Source organism: Oryzias melastigma, linkage group LG20 (assembly GCF_002922805.2).
Source record: "Oryzias melastigma strain HK-1 linkage group LG20, ASM292280v2, whole genome shotgun sequence".
In the NCBI taxonomy this organism is placed as follows: Eukaryota; Metazoa; Chordata; class Actinopteri; order Beloniformes; family Adrianichthyidae; genus Oryzias; species Oryzias melastigma.
In genome coordinates, this window is record NC_050531.1 from 25,642,922 (window position 1) to 25,659,972 (window position 17,051).

Below are 17,051 nucleotides of genomic sequence, written 5' to 3' on the forward strand. Positions count from 1 at the left end.
CTGTGGCGACCCCTGAAGGGAAAAGCCCAAAGGAAAAGAAGGATGAACTAGAAGATGCTAGTTCTGATAGCTGAAAATGCTAAATTGATCATTGATAATTGAACTCACGGAAGCTAATAGCTAAAAATGCTAAAGCCAATAGATGAAAATGCTGAATCTGTTAGCCAGCTAAACTATTAGCTAAACTCTAAAACAGCCTAAAAAACCTAAAAAAAAAGCCTAAATTAGCCAAAACAGCTAGCATGTAGCTGAAATATTAGCTAAACTCCAAAATAGCCTAAAAAAATCTTAGTAAATGCCAAAATACTCCAAAAACTATCAGAATGACAATTTTTAAAACTTTTTAACATAATCATGAATAATAAAAAGGCAGGAATATTATTCCAGAATAAATCAACTTAAAACTTAAATAATTTTCAATATTTTACTCTCCATAAAAATATATTTTGTCAAAATTATACAAGTTAGAAATGATGGAAAGATAACATCGGATCATTAATAGCAATAAAACAAAATGATCCGGAGGGCCAGATAGAATTACCTGGAGGGCCGAATTCGGCCCCCGGGCCTTGACTTTGACACACGTGTCCTAGAGGCTCAGAAACAGTCAGGTGCTCTCAGTCTGGTTTCAGAGCAGCAGCTGCTCTGTATCAAGGCTGGAGCCAGCACTTCTGTTTATCCTTGGAGTCCCTGAATGCCTCATTTGATCAGAATTATCACTCTCCTGACAGTGAAGTCTCACTAACACGATCTCTGCTGAAATATTCCTGGCTGGGTTTGCTTCCCTTTAGTAAAAATGGATTTCAACAGCAAAACTTCCTGTTCTTTTAGCTGGTGCTGAAGAAACCCGAGTATTATCCCTGGAAAGCAGCAGATTCTGCCTGAAAGTTTCCAGAATCTCCCTGCAAGGTTCTTTCTACTGGAAAACAGTAAAAGTAATGAAGCTCGCGTATTTGTCTTCCTCAGGTAACCTGAGCAGGAACTGCACGGAGAAGGGCTGGTCGACCGTTTACCCCGACATCAGGAGCGCCTGCTACTCTGAGATCACCGACCAGCCCAAGCAGGTGAGTTCATTCCACCTTCATCTCTTCCAGTTTGCACTGCTGCATCAACTCTAACCACAGCATGATCCAAACGGCTGAAAGAATGTCTACTCCGATGTGCTGCTGAGATTTCTGTCAAACTGCAGGGACTGATCAAACTGATGTTTGTGTTTCACTGATGCTCAGAGATTCTTCAGCATTTTACAGCTTTTAAAACTGAACTGAGATCTGAACGGGTTTCCTTTCTCCAGTAAAACAACATTTGACCTGAAATCACATAAAAACAAGCAGTGAATTGGCTTTGTGTTCCAGGATGAAGACTTGAACATGGACGACCTGCTGTTTAACCTGCTATGTCCTCTTTTTACTATTTCTAACAAATACACTGCATTTTCATCACCAGAATCAATATCTAAAACAGTAGTTAGTGATGGTTTTGTTTATTTATTGTTATTAAAGCACAACACACTTATTGGAGGAGACAAGTCTTGATATGCACTGAAAGAATCCTAACAAATGATTAACTACTGGGAAATAGTAAAAACATAAGCAGCAGAAAAGGTAGACCAGCTGAAATAACATTAATACATCATAAAAATGCCAAAAGGAAATAATAAAGTTAAAAAGCAACATGTGAGGAAGTAAGAGAGTCTAAATATGCTCAAAAATGCACAAAACAACCCTACAATAAAACAGTTTCCTGGGTGAATACTGGATTCTGGTTTGGTCAACTTGTCTGCATCACTGTTTGACCTGTGAGCTCCTCAACATGCTGTGTACAGAAACCCAGTTTCAATCAGACGGTCAGTCAGATGTTATTCATTCATTCATCTTCTTGACTGCTTTGTCCCTTTCGGGGTCACGGGGCTGTTGGAGCCTAATCCGGCGACTGAAGGGCGAAGGCGGGGTTCACCCTGGACAGGTCTCCGGTCTGTCACAGTGCCTCAATCACTCATACACTCCAACATTCACACCTAAGACAATTTAGAGTCCCCAGAGAAACCCCACGCATGCACGGGGAGAACATGCAAACTCTACACAGAAAGGTCCTAGTTGGTGGTTCAGTTTCAGATCCCCAAGCCGGGATTTGAACCGGAGCCTTCTTGCTGTGAATCAAGAGTGCTAACCACTGCTCCACCATGCAGCCCCGCCAGTCAAACGTTATAAAAACTTAAATTATGGTTTGGAATTAGCATCTTTGTTTCATAAATAAATGTATGTAGAGAATCTACAGTGTAGTGGTTAGCACTCTGGTCTCACTGTGAGAAGGGCCTTAAATCCCGTTGTGTTTTTTCTGTGTGGAGTTAGCATGTTTCTACAAGCACTCTGGATTTCTCCCAAAGTCCAGAAACATGCTTCATAGGACAGCTGGTTATTTTAAATTCAACATAGGTTGAAGTGTGTGTGATTGTGAGTGTCAGGTATTAGGGAGAACGCTTGAGGGTACCCCAGGATGGAATGACTCAGGACCAGAGGGAATTCAATGAAAGATTTATTATTACAGTGATCCTGCAATTTGGCTCCCTCTCCAGCTCGGAGGAATGGCGCTAGTGAGCACTGCTGGATGAGAAGCAGAGTTAGAGGAGTCCAGGTTCAGAAGTAGTAGAGGTGACAATGAGGTAAATGACTCACGCTTGGCGACTCCAGAGGAGCTTGAAGGTGAAGCTGGAGAGAAGTGGCACAAGCACCAGGAGCTCTTGGCTGGTTGGGGAGAGATGGCAGAGGCAGGGCGATGCAGGCAGTTGGGTGCGAGCGGGACAGACAGGATGACGAGAGAGAGAGAGAGAGAGAGGCTTGGAGAGTCTTTCATATGAGCGAGGCAGGTTTGGCAAGGCTGGCGAGGCTGGTGTGGCAGGTTTTGGCGAGGGAGGTTTTGGCAAGGCTGACGATGCAGGCTTGACGAGGTTTGTTTACGTGAGCGTAGACAACCTTCTGGTGAGGAGGAATAGGAAGTGGAGGCTTAAGTGCTGTGGAAAACAGGTGGCGGGAATGAGGCTGATTGCCAGACGGACCAGCCTCCACAGTGATGCCCTGTAAGACTGACCCACCCCAACACCCACCACAGACTGGTGACCTGTTCAGGGTGAATGACTAGGTGAAAGACTGTTTAAGGTCATGAAGAAGAATCTATCAGACTTAACTCTAGAGTCAAACTGTGTTTGACTCTAGTTTCTTTTGGAGTTCTATAAAACAAAACCGTCTTAATGGTTTTGTTAGTAACTGTGGCCCCACACCATCCTACTACCACCCCCGTATCTGACTGTTGCTCTGATGACAGAAGTGACTTCAGATGCAACAGGAGGCTCAGATGTTTTTGTCAGCCATGGCAGCACTTTAGGGTATTTCAATTGATGATGTTTTGCTGTTCAGATCATTCTTCAGGACAAAGGCTGAGGTGAAAGCTTTCCTTTGACCTGCTTTAAACTCTGCATCCACAGCAGCTTTAAACACGTTTATCATACATACCTCTCTGAGTTCCACGACTGAGGAGGAAGTTTAACTCAGAACGTTCAAAGACATTTCCTGTCACCGTTCCAGTTTGATTCTTTACTGCTGACGGCTCATTCAGACTCACTTCAAGTACGGTAAAGTCGTGCCTTACTGTACAGGTACTAAGTTAAAAGAACAAAGAAAGAGACCATTAGCAATAAATCCTTGCAACAACCACCTCAAAACAAAATCCATCTGGAGCTGATGTTGGGTGTTGAGGAGGGCAAAGACAGAAACCAGGCTCCGCCCTTCTCTCCTGAAATCACTGTGGTGTGTTTCACCATGTTCCAGGAGTTTGATAATAACCCCAAAACGCTGACCACCATTGCTTTTTTTTGTTTTTTGTTTTTTACCAACATGAAGTCAAAAGGACCTTTTCACGGCGGGCAGCATGACTGGACCTCCACGATGTTAGGCATGTGGTTCGGGGTGGGTTATGGCGAGACGCTGGCTTTAGCTGGCCGGTCCTCCAGCGGAGTGGCAGGTTCAGTTCCCGGTCGAAGCACACAATGTTCTCTAATCCGCCCTTGTCTAAAATGAAGTCAAAGCTTCTTGAGATCTCCGCCTTCTCCGGAGTCTGCAGAGGATTATGAGGCGGAGTGACACAGGTTTGATCCCTGGCGTGTTGGCAGGTTGAAGAGAAAAGCTTCAGCTCTCATTGTTTCCTCTGGTTCTGCTCTGTCCACGGTATGTTAACCCCAGGCGTCCTGAGAGATGCCATGGAGCTTATCATTCATCCCCCCAATCATTGCATTCTGCATTCTTGGATTGAGGCTTCAAAAACAAGTGATGAGTGAATTATTGTTGTCTGCAGCAGCTAAGAACATCAAACCATCACTTCAATAAAAAGACATTCAAGTTCTTTAGCTTCAGACTCAAGAGTTTTTGTTTTAAAGGAAAAAGTTTAGAGATTTATGTGAAAGATTTATAGATTCTGTTTTGAAGAAAAAGTCTTTCAGCCTTTTTTCTAAATAAAATCTTAAGCCTTCTATTCTTTCATAAAGATTTAAGCCTCACATTTTCACAGCAGCACAGAAAATCAGTTATTTATCTGTAAAGACAACAACTTTACTTTAAAAGTTTTTTTTTTGATAAAAATGTTGATAAGCTGCATTATTTGATGTTACATTTGCACAGTGATACAGGAATGTTTTTTTCTTGTTTTTCCTAAACAAACATTCATTATTTCAAATCAAGTCCCCATTTAGTTTGTTCCTCTTAGGTAAAGAATTGATTCAGTTCAGTTCCCTCTGTGCTTCTGTTCTGGAAGAAGATCAGACAAGCTCACATACTTTTCTTAATTTGTTTGAATAATTTTTTATGTCAACAAAACTAAACAATCTCTGTCTCTGTGAGTGGGCGGGACATGGTCAAGTTTAAAGCTCTGTTGGCTCCACCCACTGACCACCCCACAAAAATGCTTACATTTTATCTCTAATTAAATCAAAACATTCAACTTTTTTTTAAACCTACTTAATTCCTGTCAGGGTCACTATGTTGCTGGAGCCTATCCCAGCTCTTGTTGTGCGAGGACAGTGGAGCAGTCTGTCTCAAGCAAAAATAATCCTCTAGAGTTGTCATGAACAAAGCATTAAGCATCATAAATGTACTGCACATACATTGGACTGTGGACTGCTCAACGGGAATTCTTTGGAGAATCTCTCCATTTGCAACCTAGTGGTTTTTGATGGAACTGCACTGGCTGGTACCTCCAGTTTCTGAAACAGCCTGTTTTAGGGGGCTTGTTGGGGACAAGAAGTCTGGGATGAGACAGATCTGCAGAGGTTCTGAGTCCTCATTCCCTCAGTTTCAGGCCAGGAACAGGCTGGCCTCCGTTCGCTGTTAAATGGTATATACTTGTACAGAGCTTTCTACCCTCCTTCGAGGGCCCAAAGCGCTTCACACGCACAGACCCATTCACCCAATCACACATTCACCTATTCACACACACACGCGGTGGCTCCGCTGCCAAACACTGCCGCCAACCTCCCACCAGAGGCAATTCAGCAGTTCAGGCAGTTCAGTTTCTTGCCCAAGGACACTTCGACACATGGGCGGGCAAGGCGGGAGTCGAACCCGCTCACTTCTGATCAGGAGTCGACCGCCCTACCGCTGCACCACGGCCGGCCTGTTGCAGTCAGGTTCTGTTGCGTCTGATGGGGGATCTGAACCACACAGGAAGCTTGAGTTCGCCTTATCAGCAGGAAAGACCTGATGAAGAGGATGACTGCGGCAGGGGCTAATCTTGATGGTGCAATGCTGAGACTCACACAGCGATCTTCTTAGATCTTCCATGCAGAAATCAAATGTAAAGTTGTTTCTGCTGCAGAGAACAAATCAGTTTAGGGCAGATGGAGAAGACCTTCATGCTGTAATACAGCCTTTGATACTCTTTGAATAACTCACTGAATCCTCTTTTCACAAAGAACTCTGAACAAGGCTTACAGCTTGAATAGATTCAATGACTGAAAGGTGAGTTGATCTGATAAACAATGTTTAGCAGAATCGAAAAATATGTGAACCAGTGTATAAAGGTGTTGGCAGGCAGCAGACACCCTCATAGGCTCAGTTGTGCTGCCAGTTTCTATTTTTCTTATATTTTATTGTGAAAGGTTTGTTTCCTGCAGCGTTATCCCGTTCTGAGTTTGTCCGTTTTATGAATGAGCAGAAATGCTTCCCTTGTGTTGTTGGTGGAGCTTCACTCAGCAGGCCGCTGATCATCTCCAGACCCTGGTGGATCTCAGAGCAGCTTCTGTTTGTGTCAGAGTCTTGAACAGTTTCCATCTGGAAAAGCTTCAGCTGAGCTCAGACATCAGAGCTGGCACACAGCTCTACGACCACTGGTTTATCTAAGACGATTACTCTGAGAAACCCATTTCAGAAATACTTCTTTTATAATGGATCTCTGAACTATTTCCCTCCTGTTAGTCACACTGACTTCCCTCTCAAAGATCTCATTGCTGCAGAAGTCTGGGTGGTTACATTCTAATGTCATCTTCACTTTGGCAGCTTTGGTCACTCCACCCGCTTTCCTCCAGTTTAGAATAAAACTCTGATAGGAGCTCTGCTGAACTCTGGTGAGGTTCACTTTAATGTGAATGCAGTCAGACTCTAGCAAACCAGAGAGTCAGAACAGATAAAACATTAACAGCAAAGGCATGCTTTAGACTGGTTTCTACATGTTTTAGACTGGTCTCTTCTCACCCTTGTGCTATATGGGGTCCAGATGATGAGTGATCCCTCCCAAACAAAGGTGGACAGGATTTCATGTCTGCCATGGACACCAGTGAAGACAAAAAATCCTTGAAAAAAAAAGTTTTGTGTTGTGGGGTCCAGATGACCCCACTTGTGAAAGGCCCCTACCATGATTTTCTTCAGCCTTTCAGAGTACAATATCCATATATATGATCATATATTACCACCAGAACCCTAAAAAACAAATTAGTTATAAAATATGAGTCATTTTTGTGGACCGTTTTAATACCCAGAAGTAAAACAACTAGATTTCTGAGGCTCAGTCTTCCACTCCTTTTCGGTCCGCCCTCATCATAACGTGAGGTTTACATCATGGTTACATCAGCACGTTTCCACCCGCTTGTTTTCATGGGTATGGGAGGGGCTGCTGCAGACAGAGCAGGTTTTTAGAGGATTTTTCTTAAATGCATGAACGGATCAAAATGCTGCTTTGGGGTTCTTTATAGTGAGGATTGTACAGTAAAATGCATTTAAAACCTCGAAAAGTAGAATTTTCATGATATGGCTCCTTTAATGTTAACATAGGATAGCACAAAGGTTACGGATGTCCTGATCCCATCACGTGATTGATAAATCAGGCCTGATCACATGGTTGACTACTTGATACCAAATGTTGTCAGTATCAATTTTAAATCTATTCTTATTATAATCCACACTTTACATTTCAGACTTATTATTCCGGATAAATACTCCAGTAGAAGTCTGAATGTCATGAACAAATCTCGACTGTTATTGCTGTGAGGTGCGGCATCATTTAACGCAAAAGGCAAACAAACAGTTCAAGAAGGCTAGCGGGACGTTGAGGATCAATAACTCTTTTAATAAACATTCAAAACCGACAACAAGTGTCTCAACTGGGTTGTCGTAACACAAACAACAGTCTACCAAAAAGATCAGATCTTTTCAATGGACAGACAGACGGCTGCACAGCAGCTGCTAACTGTGCTAAGTGCTAGCTCCATGATTTAACCCCTTAAGTCCTAAGTCCTTCTCTGAGTTAAGCAAATTAAATAGTTTGGTAATAAAACATAAAATGTTAAAAAAAGAATTTCGTAATCTTTATTTAAAATAAATAAATGAATGGTTGCACTGATTAGCAAGAAGATAGTAATGAATTTGCACTTTCAAGAGCTGATATTTGTTTTAAATAACAACCTATAAATCCTCCTGAAATTTATCATTTCTTTCTCTGTGCCGACCGTGAAGCTAAAGTAAGAGAGAGCCAGACTTTGTGGACGAATGTGAGTTTGGACTTGAATGGCCGTTTGTCTGTGGCAGACCAGAACCAACTGTTTGTGTCATCGTTTATCCGGCTGGAGGCCTGCAGTCACATTGGGAAGTCTGCCTGTTAGTGTGTGTGTGAGTATTAACACTAAACAGACAAATGCTGCAGAGAATAAGTCATCCACAGAAGAAAATGATTGTTTGTCAGATGAAACTGGAGCAGCTCTATCAGAGCACAGTCTGTGTCCGTCCAAAGACGCTTTTCAGTGAGTTATGCTACACTTTCCCTCTGATTTATTGTTTTAATGGATGAACGGCAAAGATATTTTTACTGTGGAATTATAATGAAAAATGAATCGTCTCAATAACTCATGCAGCCATATGAAAGGGTCAGTCTGTTCTCGTTAATCCTGTGTTGTAAGAAAATGTATAGTCATCCATCAGCAGAGGATTTGCTGAAAGCTTTAACATTTCAGCATTTCTTACCAAAACTGATCAAAGTGAAACTCTTCTCCTGCAGAGAACGTTGCTGTTTCCTCTGAAAGCCGGTGGTGTTTCCATCCTTCTTAGTTTTGTCCTTTGAAGATCCATCTTCTCTCTGGAGTTTCTTTTGTTGTCTGATCAGTGAAACTCTAAAGTTTAGAGTCTGTTTAATCATTTTATTTGTTTCCCTGATTTCCTTCAGGTTTCTCGTTCTTGAGGTGAAGGAGTAAACTCTGGCTACTGTCCCCGTCTCACTTCACTGCAGACTTTACTTCTGTTGTCAGTACATGTGTACAGATGTCTGCTTTCATCAGGCACATTTGAGTATTTGTGTCGTGTACTTGAGTTGATGTCAGAGATGGTTTTCATGCTCAGTCTTGTTCTGACTCTCATTCACACCCACCATCAATAAACCACTGGCGAAGCCCCCACCTGTGAACTACACCAAGTGCAGGACCTGACCCGACTCTTCTGATAACTGAATTATCTGTGTCTGCTCACTTGACATCTACTCAGTGGGCTTTGAGTCCCAGTTCTGAAGCAGTCAAAATCATTGATAGCACATGAGAACTGGACACAGCATCCCCTCCCCCCCGCTGTTCCAACAGGAAGTACCTGCTGGTCCCAGAAAGCCGAAATCCTGTAAATTTCTTTTGAAGAATAAACACCTATCACTGTCATCGTAGTTGTCAGAATAACTATTCTTGCTCTAAATATTCTCTTTAACATCTTGATAATCCTCATTATTTTTATTCATGATATATTTTCTTTATCTCCAGTTATTCAAGTTATAAACTGGTCAATCAGATTCTTCAATCAAAGTATGTGGAGCCCCCACCTCAAACATTTGATTGACAGATTCTCCCAAACCTGCTTTCAGTAGAAGGGGTGTGGCTTTCCAACTGGCTCACTCCTGATTGGTCAGAGTGGTTGTCATGGACCACTGTTGACTTGGACCTATCACCGGCACTAACGCCGTCTAGTTCCAACACGGCGACGTCCGTATTGAGGAAAAATGGCAACAGAATTGATCTTATTCTGCATTTTCTGTGGGAGACGTCAGAGGTGTTTGTCCATCTCTATGTCAATGATTAGAACCTTAAGAGTTCTCCATCAGCTGTTAGAGCTGCTGTGATCACATGACCTGATGACGGACTCGTCTATGTAAGCACTGAGTTCTCCTTTAGATGGAAACAGATTCAGAGGCTGATTACCGAGCCTGAGCTGTGTGGTCTGTTCATGATTAAGAAAAGAGATTCAGAAGAGCTTTGGCTGCTGCTCATCTGATAAGAACAGAAGAGACAACAGATTAGATCAATGCTGGCGGCAGAAGAAGAACATCATGTCTGGAAGGAACACACTCATGAGGCAGAAGAGAGCAGATATCTCCATGATGACCCTCGAGTCTCCAACCATGAAGGAACAAGAAGAACACAACGATGGAGAAGAGGAACTCCACAAACCGGACTGGAGGAGGTGATGACACCAGGAACTGACCAAAGAGGGAGAGAACAAAGGAAGAGCTGACGGAGGAATCGAGTGCAGGACTGGGAGTCTCCTAAAATGGAAATATTTAAGTTAAAGGACAAGTGTCTGCACTCAAGAGCAGCAGCTGCATAAGTGCCCCTCAGAAACACAGCATTTCATTTTGGCTGTCCCCCCCACCTCAACCAGGAAATCCATCTCTCTCCGTGAGGACTCTGTTATGGGTTTACATCAGAAAGATGACAGGTCCTGTCCAGCAGACGCTCCGTTTAGATTCACTGTGAGGATTTAGTTAGAAAATGGTTGTAAAGCTGGAAAACACAAACACATTCATTGATGTGTTTTCTGCGTGTTTGTGTAATGTTCACATGCTGTATATCCAGCGCTTTAGAGCGTGGGTCCAGCTCTCCTCCAGATCGTGTGTCAGGCGAGGGGAATGTTGTTTACAGAGGATGAGAGAGCGATGAACGCGAGGCGAGCACGCGCACGCTCGTACATGCACACACAGGCTCAGACAGTGTTGGAGGGCAGCGTGGACAGATCTGCAGCTGCGAGGCTTTGAAGAGAGTTTGAAGAGAGTTCAGAGCTTTGACACTGACCAGACTCACACACTGACCTCCACCAGCTCTTATTGTGAAAGAGCTCAGTCATTACGGTCCTGATCCCATGAAGAAGAAATTCATCTAAACTGCAGATTTACTTTAATGGGCTTAACTTTTTAATTATTTAACCTTCATTTTATCTTCCTTGATCCTATAATTCATTTGGAAATTTCAAAGGAGGCTTGGCTTTAGGTAAACCTGCGCACTGAGACGTATGTCAGATCGGGACGATGCAAATCCCAGTGAAAGACCAACGACCTGCTCTACTGCAGATAGAGACCAGGTGAGAGCAAAGTCACAGAACATCTGCTGTAAGAAAAAAAGAATTTGATGACTACATCTGTGAGAGAACACGAATAAACTCCAGATCCCGCCTCCCACCTCGTTTCAGAAATAATGCAGAGAAGAGAATCGATTAATACATTTCAATCAATTTAAATTGAATAGATCAATAATCGATTCATAAAAGACATAAATCGATTTAACACTTGTAATAATCTATAATATTTATAGATTATTAATGTATTTCTAAACAAATGTATAAATGTGTCAACTCAAAAATGAAATGAACTGAAGAATCAAAAGAACCAAAAAAATCAGAATTGAATCAATTCAGGCTCTTGTGGATTGAATTGTTTCTGGAAGTTATAAGCCCTAGAAAGAAGGTTGTTTTCAGAAACATGAGACCAGATGTAACACCATCCAATAGGATTAAATCGTTACCACTGAATTCCTGACAAGAACAACAACCTCTGTTTTATCTGAGTTTAAGAGAAAAAAAGAATTCATCCAAGTCTGTGGATGGTAAACACAAGAGCAGAACTCAGTATGATGAGCTTAACTGTGGAAATAAACACTGTGGGATAAATAAATACAGCATAATGAGAGAAAACATACTAGATCAGAGCTGATCACAGAATCAGCTTCTATCTCAAATCCTTTGCCATCTCATCCAGTGTGTTCCGATCAACAGCACTAACTAGAACCTGTCCAGGTGTGTTTCCTCGTGTTTGTCACCTTTTTCTAGCTTATGAAGATCCAACGCTGACGGGAGTCCCTTATTAACCAAACAACTTCAACATTAAATCCTAGCAAAACAAAAGCACTAATGTTTGTTAACGAAACGACTATTTTAAAAACACAAATTATTATTGATCATGTATTAATCTAATGGAGAATAGATTTTTAAGGGTGATCATGGACAGTAAATTATCATGGAAAGCACATATCAGTCACACAAAAAAGAAAATAGCCAATAGGCTCTCGATTATTAATGAAGTTAAGCACTATCTTGATCGGAGTTCACTTCATACATTATATTGTTCTGGTTCTTCCTTACCTCATGGTGTTGAAGTTTGGACCAACAATTATCACAATCAAAACACTTTTCTTACAGCAAAAATCATTCATAAAGCTGGGTTTTTAGAACATATTCATGATCTCTTAATCTACTTTAAGCTATTACAATTTCCAGATATTGTAATATAATATACTTTCATTTTGCTCTTTAAAGCCTGTTATCAATTATTACCAAGCAATGTACAAAAGTTCTATACAACAAAAGAAACAATTTGTGTCCTGAGAGGTTGTGGTAAATTCTCAATACCTAATGTTGGAACCACTCATAAAAGTCTTTGTGTGACTGTAATGATGGAATGAACTGGACCCACAACAGAAACAATGACAAAATATTCATGCTCTATATAAATACTGAATCTGGTCATGTTATAGTGAGAAACAGGCCTAATTGAACTATTTTGTTTTGTTTTCAGACTATTGCTGGTATTTGTGTCTCATTGTTACAATATCTTTGAGTTATCTTTGTTAAATTTGTGTATTTATAATTGCTAACATCAGTGTCCTTAACCATTACTAACCTTTGTGGTATCATGCCATTGTTAAAATTGTTAACTATAACTTATGGAGTTGTCAACTACTCCTATTATTTGCTGAAAGGCTTTACTATTTTGATATACTTGTTACTTTTCCTTCCTGAAATGTTATTATTTCTGTACGACCAGGAAACCTAAAATCTAATTTGTTTTGATTGTTTTCATTTATGATAGTTGTGGTTTTAAATACTTTTCTTCCTCGTACTCCTTTTCAAGCCTTGAATGGATCCGAATTTAATGTAAATTTGTTTTTGCTTGTATTGCATATCGTCTTTAGTAGCTAAACAAATTATGTTGCTCAATGATGGTGCATTCAATGACAAGTGGAAAACCTAAATTTCAGTATTTTGATGTTTCATTTTGTATGATCTATTGACAGCAGATAAAAAGCCAATTGGTGTGTTTCAGGTTTAAAGTGTCAAAAGTAGAAGTTAGAAACTGTACAAATGGTTTGAATGGATCCATCACTTTTACTGTTGTGTTCCTGCTGTGTCCACACAACCATGATCCACTTTGAAGCTAAACTAATGTCAGCACTTTTTGATCTGCTGATGATATTTCAGAGATAAAACTGAGCTGAAACACATTTTTATAGAAAAAAGGCTATTTATAAAACATATATCTAAATCTGTGCTCTAATATTTTTACATGAATGTCTGCGCTTGTTTTGATTCAGATAAACCAAAGAATTCTGTCGATGATGAAGCAGCAGCGACAGATCCGATCCAATTTCACCTTGTTACTCATGAAAGGACACCAGCTGTGCTTGGTCGTATAAATGATCAGCTGTGACGAATGTTTTCATCGTTTCTGATTCAATCGTCATGTTCTCTGTGTCCGCTGCAGCTGGTCTTCTACAAAGTGGTGCGTGTCCTGTCCACGGTGGGCCACAGCCTGTCGCTCATCGCACTGCTCACCAGCACCATCCTCATCTGTCTGTTCAGGTACACACACACACACACACACACACCATGCTGACAAATCCATGCCCTGCACAATACAACGTGTTTAGAAATCTAACCATTTGGGGTTCTTAGACCAATAGGAACCCTCCTACAGTATTTTTCAGAATTAGCCGGAACAACCCGTGTCCTGCTAATTCAAATGTCCTGCATGTTTTCTGATCGATTGTCCTGCCAATGCACATTTACCAACACATACGCAGACACAGACAGTTTGTGCAGTCTTTGAGGAGAAACACTCCACTCTGCTTTCTTCTTCCTGTTTCCTCCAGAAAAGCAAACATGTTCTCGTGTTGAATCTCTTTTCTCTGTTGCTTTAGTTTCATATTAAAGTGTGGGGGGATTGGCCAAAGTAAAGCTGAGTTTTTGAACTTTTATAAAATGAAAGGAGACTTGAAGCCCTCATTATCTGAATCCATTCTCACAGCAGAAGGTTGATCTTATGAAGCTGATTAACGTTTCCTCCTAATCTTCCTCTGAGAGAGATTTTTCTTTCCACTGTCGACTTCAGCTTTTTCAAACTGATTACAGTGAATAACTCTATTGTTGATTTATAAAGAGCGTTTGTCTCCAAGGGCTGCATGGTGGTGTAGCGGTTAGCACTCTCACCCCACAGTAAGAAGGTCCTGGTTCAAGTCCCAGCTGGGTTCTCTCAGTATGTTTTCCCACATGCTTCATAGCTTAACTGCTGACTCCTAGATGTGCATGTGTGGCCTTGCATCAGCACTGGCTCCTGTGACAGCAGGTTCTGAAGATGGACGGCATTTGTACTGATAAAACTTAGGAAGAACCGCTCAGTCTTATTTTGATAGTGCTGTGCTTTCATTACAATCTATTTTTTAAATAGATAGGAATTATGATTCTGCTTTTGTGGCATGAATAAAAACAGAAATATAAAAATGTTCTCATTATGTGAAATTACTTTTTACGCTTGACAGAAGCTCGTATGACGGATCCTCTCAGCATAAGATCATATGTGCTTTAAACTAATAAAGGATCAGACTTTTTACCAAAGTCTTGCTTAGTATTTGACATGTGTGTTCTGGAGGAAGCGTAAACACAAAACTTCTTCAAGTCAGCAGGGATGTAAAAACTTTTCTCAGTTCATCTTTGAGGTGAGCCTCAGCCAAAGATTATACTTTTAACTAATCTAGATTAAATAAATGCTAATTTAGTAACCCTTACTTAAAGACATACTATTATTTTATGTTTCTTTAGCCAGAGAGCCACTGGAGTCACAGATTGCAGACCCCTGATCTGAATGATTAAGAAACAGAGAAATGCTGTCAGGATTCAGTCGTCTAAGCTTTAGTTTACAAATTAGGAGGACTTCACAACAACAACAATAACTTAAACAATCGTTGTGTTAAAATAATAGCAGCCCTTCTTGCTTTTTAATGAAGTTATAGACTAATTGTAAACACTGTTGGTATATATTTGTAGATGTTTTATGGTGTTTTGCTAAAATAATCAAGATTCCTCTGGTAATCAGTGTTTTTTATATGATTCCATTTTTATTTTCAATAAAATAAACAGTTCCAACATCCTCAGGATCAGGATTTAATTTTGAAACATTTCCATCTCAGAAAAGTTCAAATCATTTGATTAGATGCTGTGTTGGAAATATGAGTGTGGTGTATTAATGTCCCATCAGAGAGTCTGCATTTAGCTGCTTTGATCGAACCTCCCAGCTTTGCTGTCAGACAACTCAAAGAGTTCAGTGTCAGAAGATAGTCTGAAACGTTAACCCAAAAACATGAATAAAAAAGGGAGATGAGACATAAATAGCGATAAAAATACACGTGTCATCTCCATTTACCAGAATGAGATGTGTGAGAGTCCGGAGCTTCCTCCTTCATCCTCAGGTCTTATCAGCTGCCTCACGTCTCTGCACAGGAATGTTGGCCCGCTCTCCTCTCACATGTTACAGTTCTGTCCGCTCTGCTTTTGTGCTCGGGTGCCGTTTTTGTGTTTGTGGGAGTTTTTACTCCACGTTTGACCCCAAAGTCCGGTTTGTTTTGCTGCTGGATGAGGTGAACCGGGCTTAGGCCGGCGAGCAGAGACAGGCAGGCGCCCGGCGGACTCTGCAGTCCTGCAAACATCTCTGAGAAAATCCACTAAAAACAAACTGTCATCAACAGTCTGCTCTGCAAAGTGGAAATGAAAAAGCTAAAGTACACAGACCTGATTTCCCTCTTTAGTCCACAAACCCTGGTCTTTCCCTTCGCTGGTGGAGGATGAACCTGTCAGTGCGCTCTGCTGCAGGACCGGACCTGAGCTGGAGCGTGCTGCCCAAGAACGGCCTCCAACATTTTTTAGAGCTTTGGAGTGTCTCACCTCACGCTGAACCCGTCGGCTTTGTGCTGTCTTCATTGTTTTCCACCTGTGATTAATATCCTTTATTTTTCTTTCCAAACCTGCTCATAACTTCCTCCAGATGAATGACCCGATGGAGCAACACTTCCACCCAAGCACTGTCTGTTTTTCATCTGTAAATCTCACACCTCACTGAGGCTTTCTGAAGGTTCTCTGTCTGAATGTGGAATGATGTTCCTTCCATGACCTGCTGGAGACCAGATCATTCTCTCATCGTGACCTCATTCATGAAGGTGCAGAGGGAGAAGAAGGGGGCGGTCTCCTTCTCTGGTGAATCTTCTCTGATGGAGCACTCCGAGTGATCAGTTTGTTGCTAAAAAGTGTAAAATGATTGTCCATCTCTGTCTGGACGAGGTCCAGCCGTTCTGTTTAATCAGCTCCTCTCACGCCCTCGCCGCTGTAAACACTCTTCTCCACGTCTTTGTGTGCAGGAGGCTGCACTGCATGAGGAACTACATCCATCTGAACCTGTTCGTGTCCTTCATGCTGCGCGCCGTCGCCGTGCTGGCCAAAGACACGCTGCTCTTCTCAGAGGTCGAGGCCATCGACTGCAGCACGCAGCCGTCGCTGGTGAGCTTGCAGGCCTGCGTTTGCAACACGACGGTCTCCAGGAGGGATCAGTCGGGAAATGTGTGCAGAGCAGTGGTTGTCATTAATGCTTCTGCGGCAAAACCGCTGCTGGATTTGCTTTGTATTTCCAGGATTCCTCTAAACTTGCAGATCCTTTTTGTAACAGAGAAGAATTTTTTAGAGTAGAAAGAAAGGAAAAACTGAAGAAAAAAAAATCTAAATTAGCCAAAACAGTTAAGATGTAGTGGAAATATTAGCTAAATACCAAATTAGCCAAAAGAAAAAACTGGTAAAATGTCTAATATAGCCAAAACAGCTAGCATAAGGCTAAAATATTAGCAAAATGCCAAATTAGCTTAAAACACTGAAAAAATCCTGAATTAGCCAAAACAGTCAAAAAAGCTAGCATAAAAAGAGGTGAATATTTTAATAGTGGAAGAACTAAAGAGCTGAAGTGCTATAGATGTCCCAAAAACATACGCAAGAAAAATAATAGTACTAAAGAAAAAGTGAATGACTGTAGTCTGAACACTTTGCAGTATTCAGACTATTAAACTGATAAATATTCTCTCCTCTCCATCATAGGTCAGACTCAAAAGGGTAAAATAAAAAGTCCCGTTCTATGTGGTCTCGATCGGCGTTTCAAGCGTGGAGGCGGGCCTGATCCGG

The 17,051-nt window shown here is 41.4% G+C and overlaps 1 protein-coding gene across 1 annotated transcript in view; it reads left to right on the forward strand.

The window, feature by feature from the left end:
* The window catches only part of LOC112139030 (vasoactive intestinal polypeptide receptor 2), a 39,204-nt gene that overhangs the window by 16,970 nt on the left and 5,183 nt on the right, over positions 1-17,051 (forward strand). The window contains exons 4-6 of the mRNA XM_024261722.2: positions 967-1,064; positions 13,321-13,418; positions 16,244-16,382. Of these exons, the coding sequence (XP_024117490.1) occupies positions 967-1,064; positions 13,321-13,418; positions 16,244-16,382 (335 nt within the window). The remainder of the gene's footprint in view (positions 1-966; positions 1,065-13,320; positions 13,419-16,243; positions 16,383-17,051) is intronic.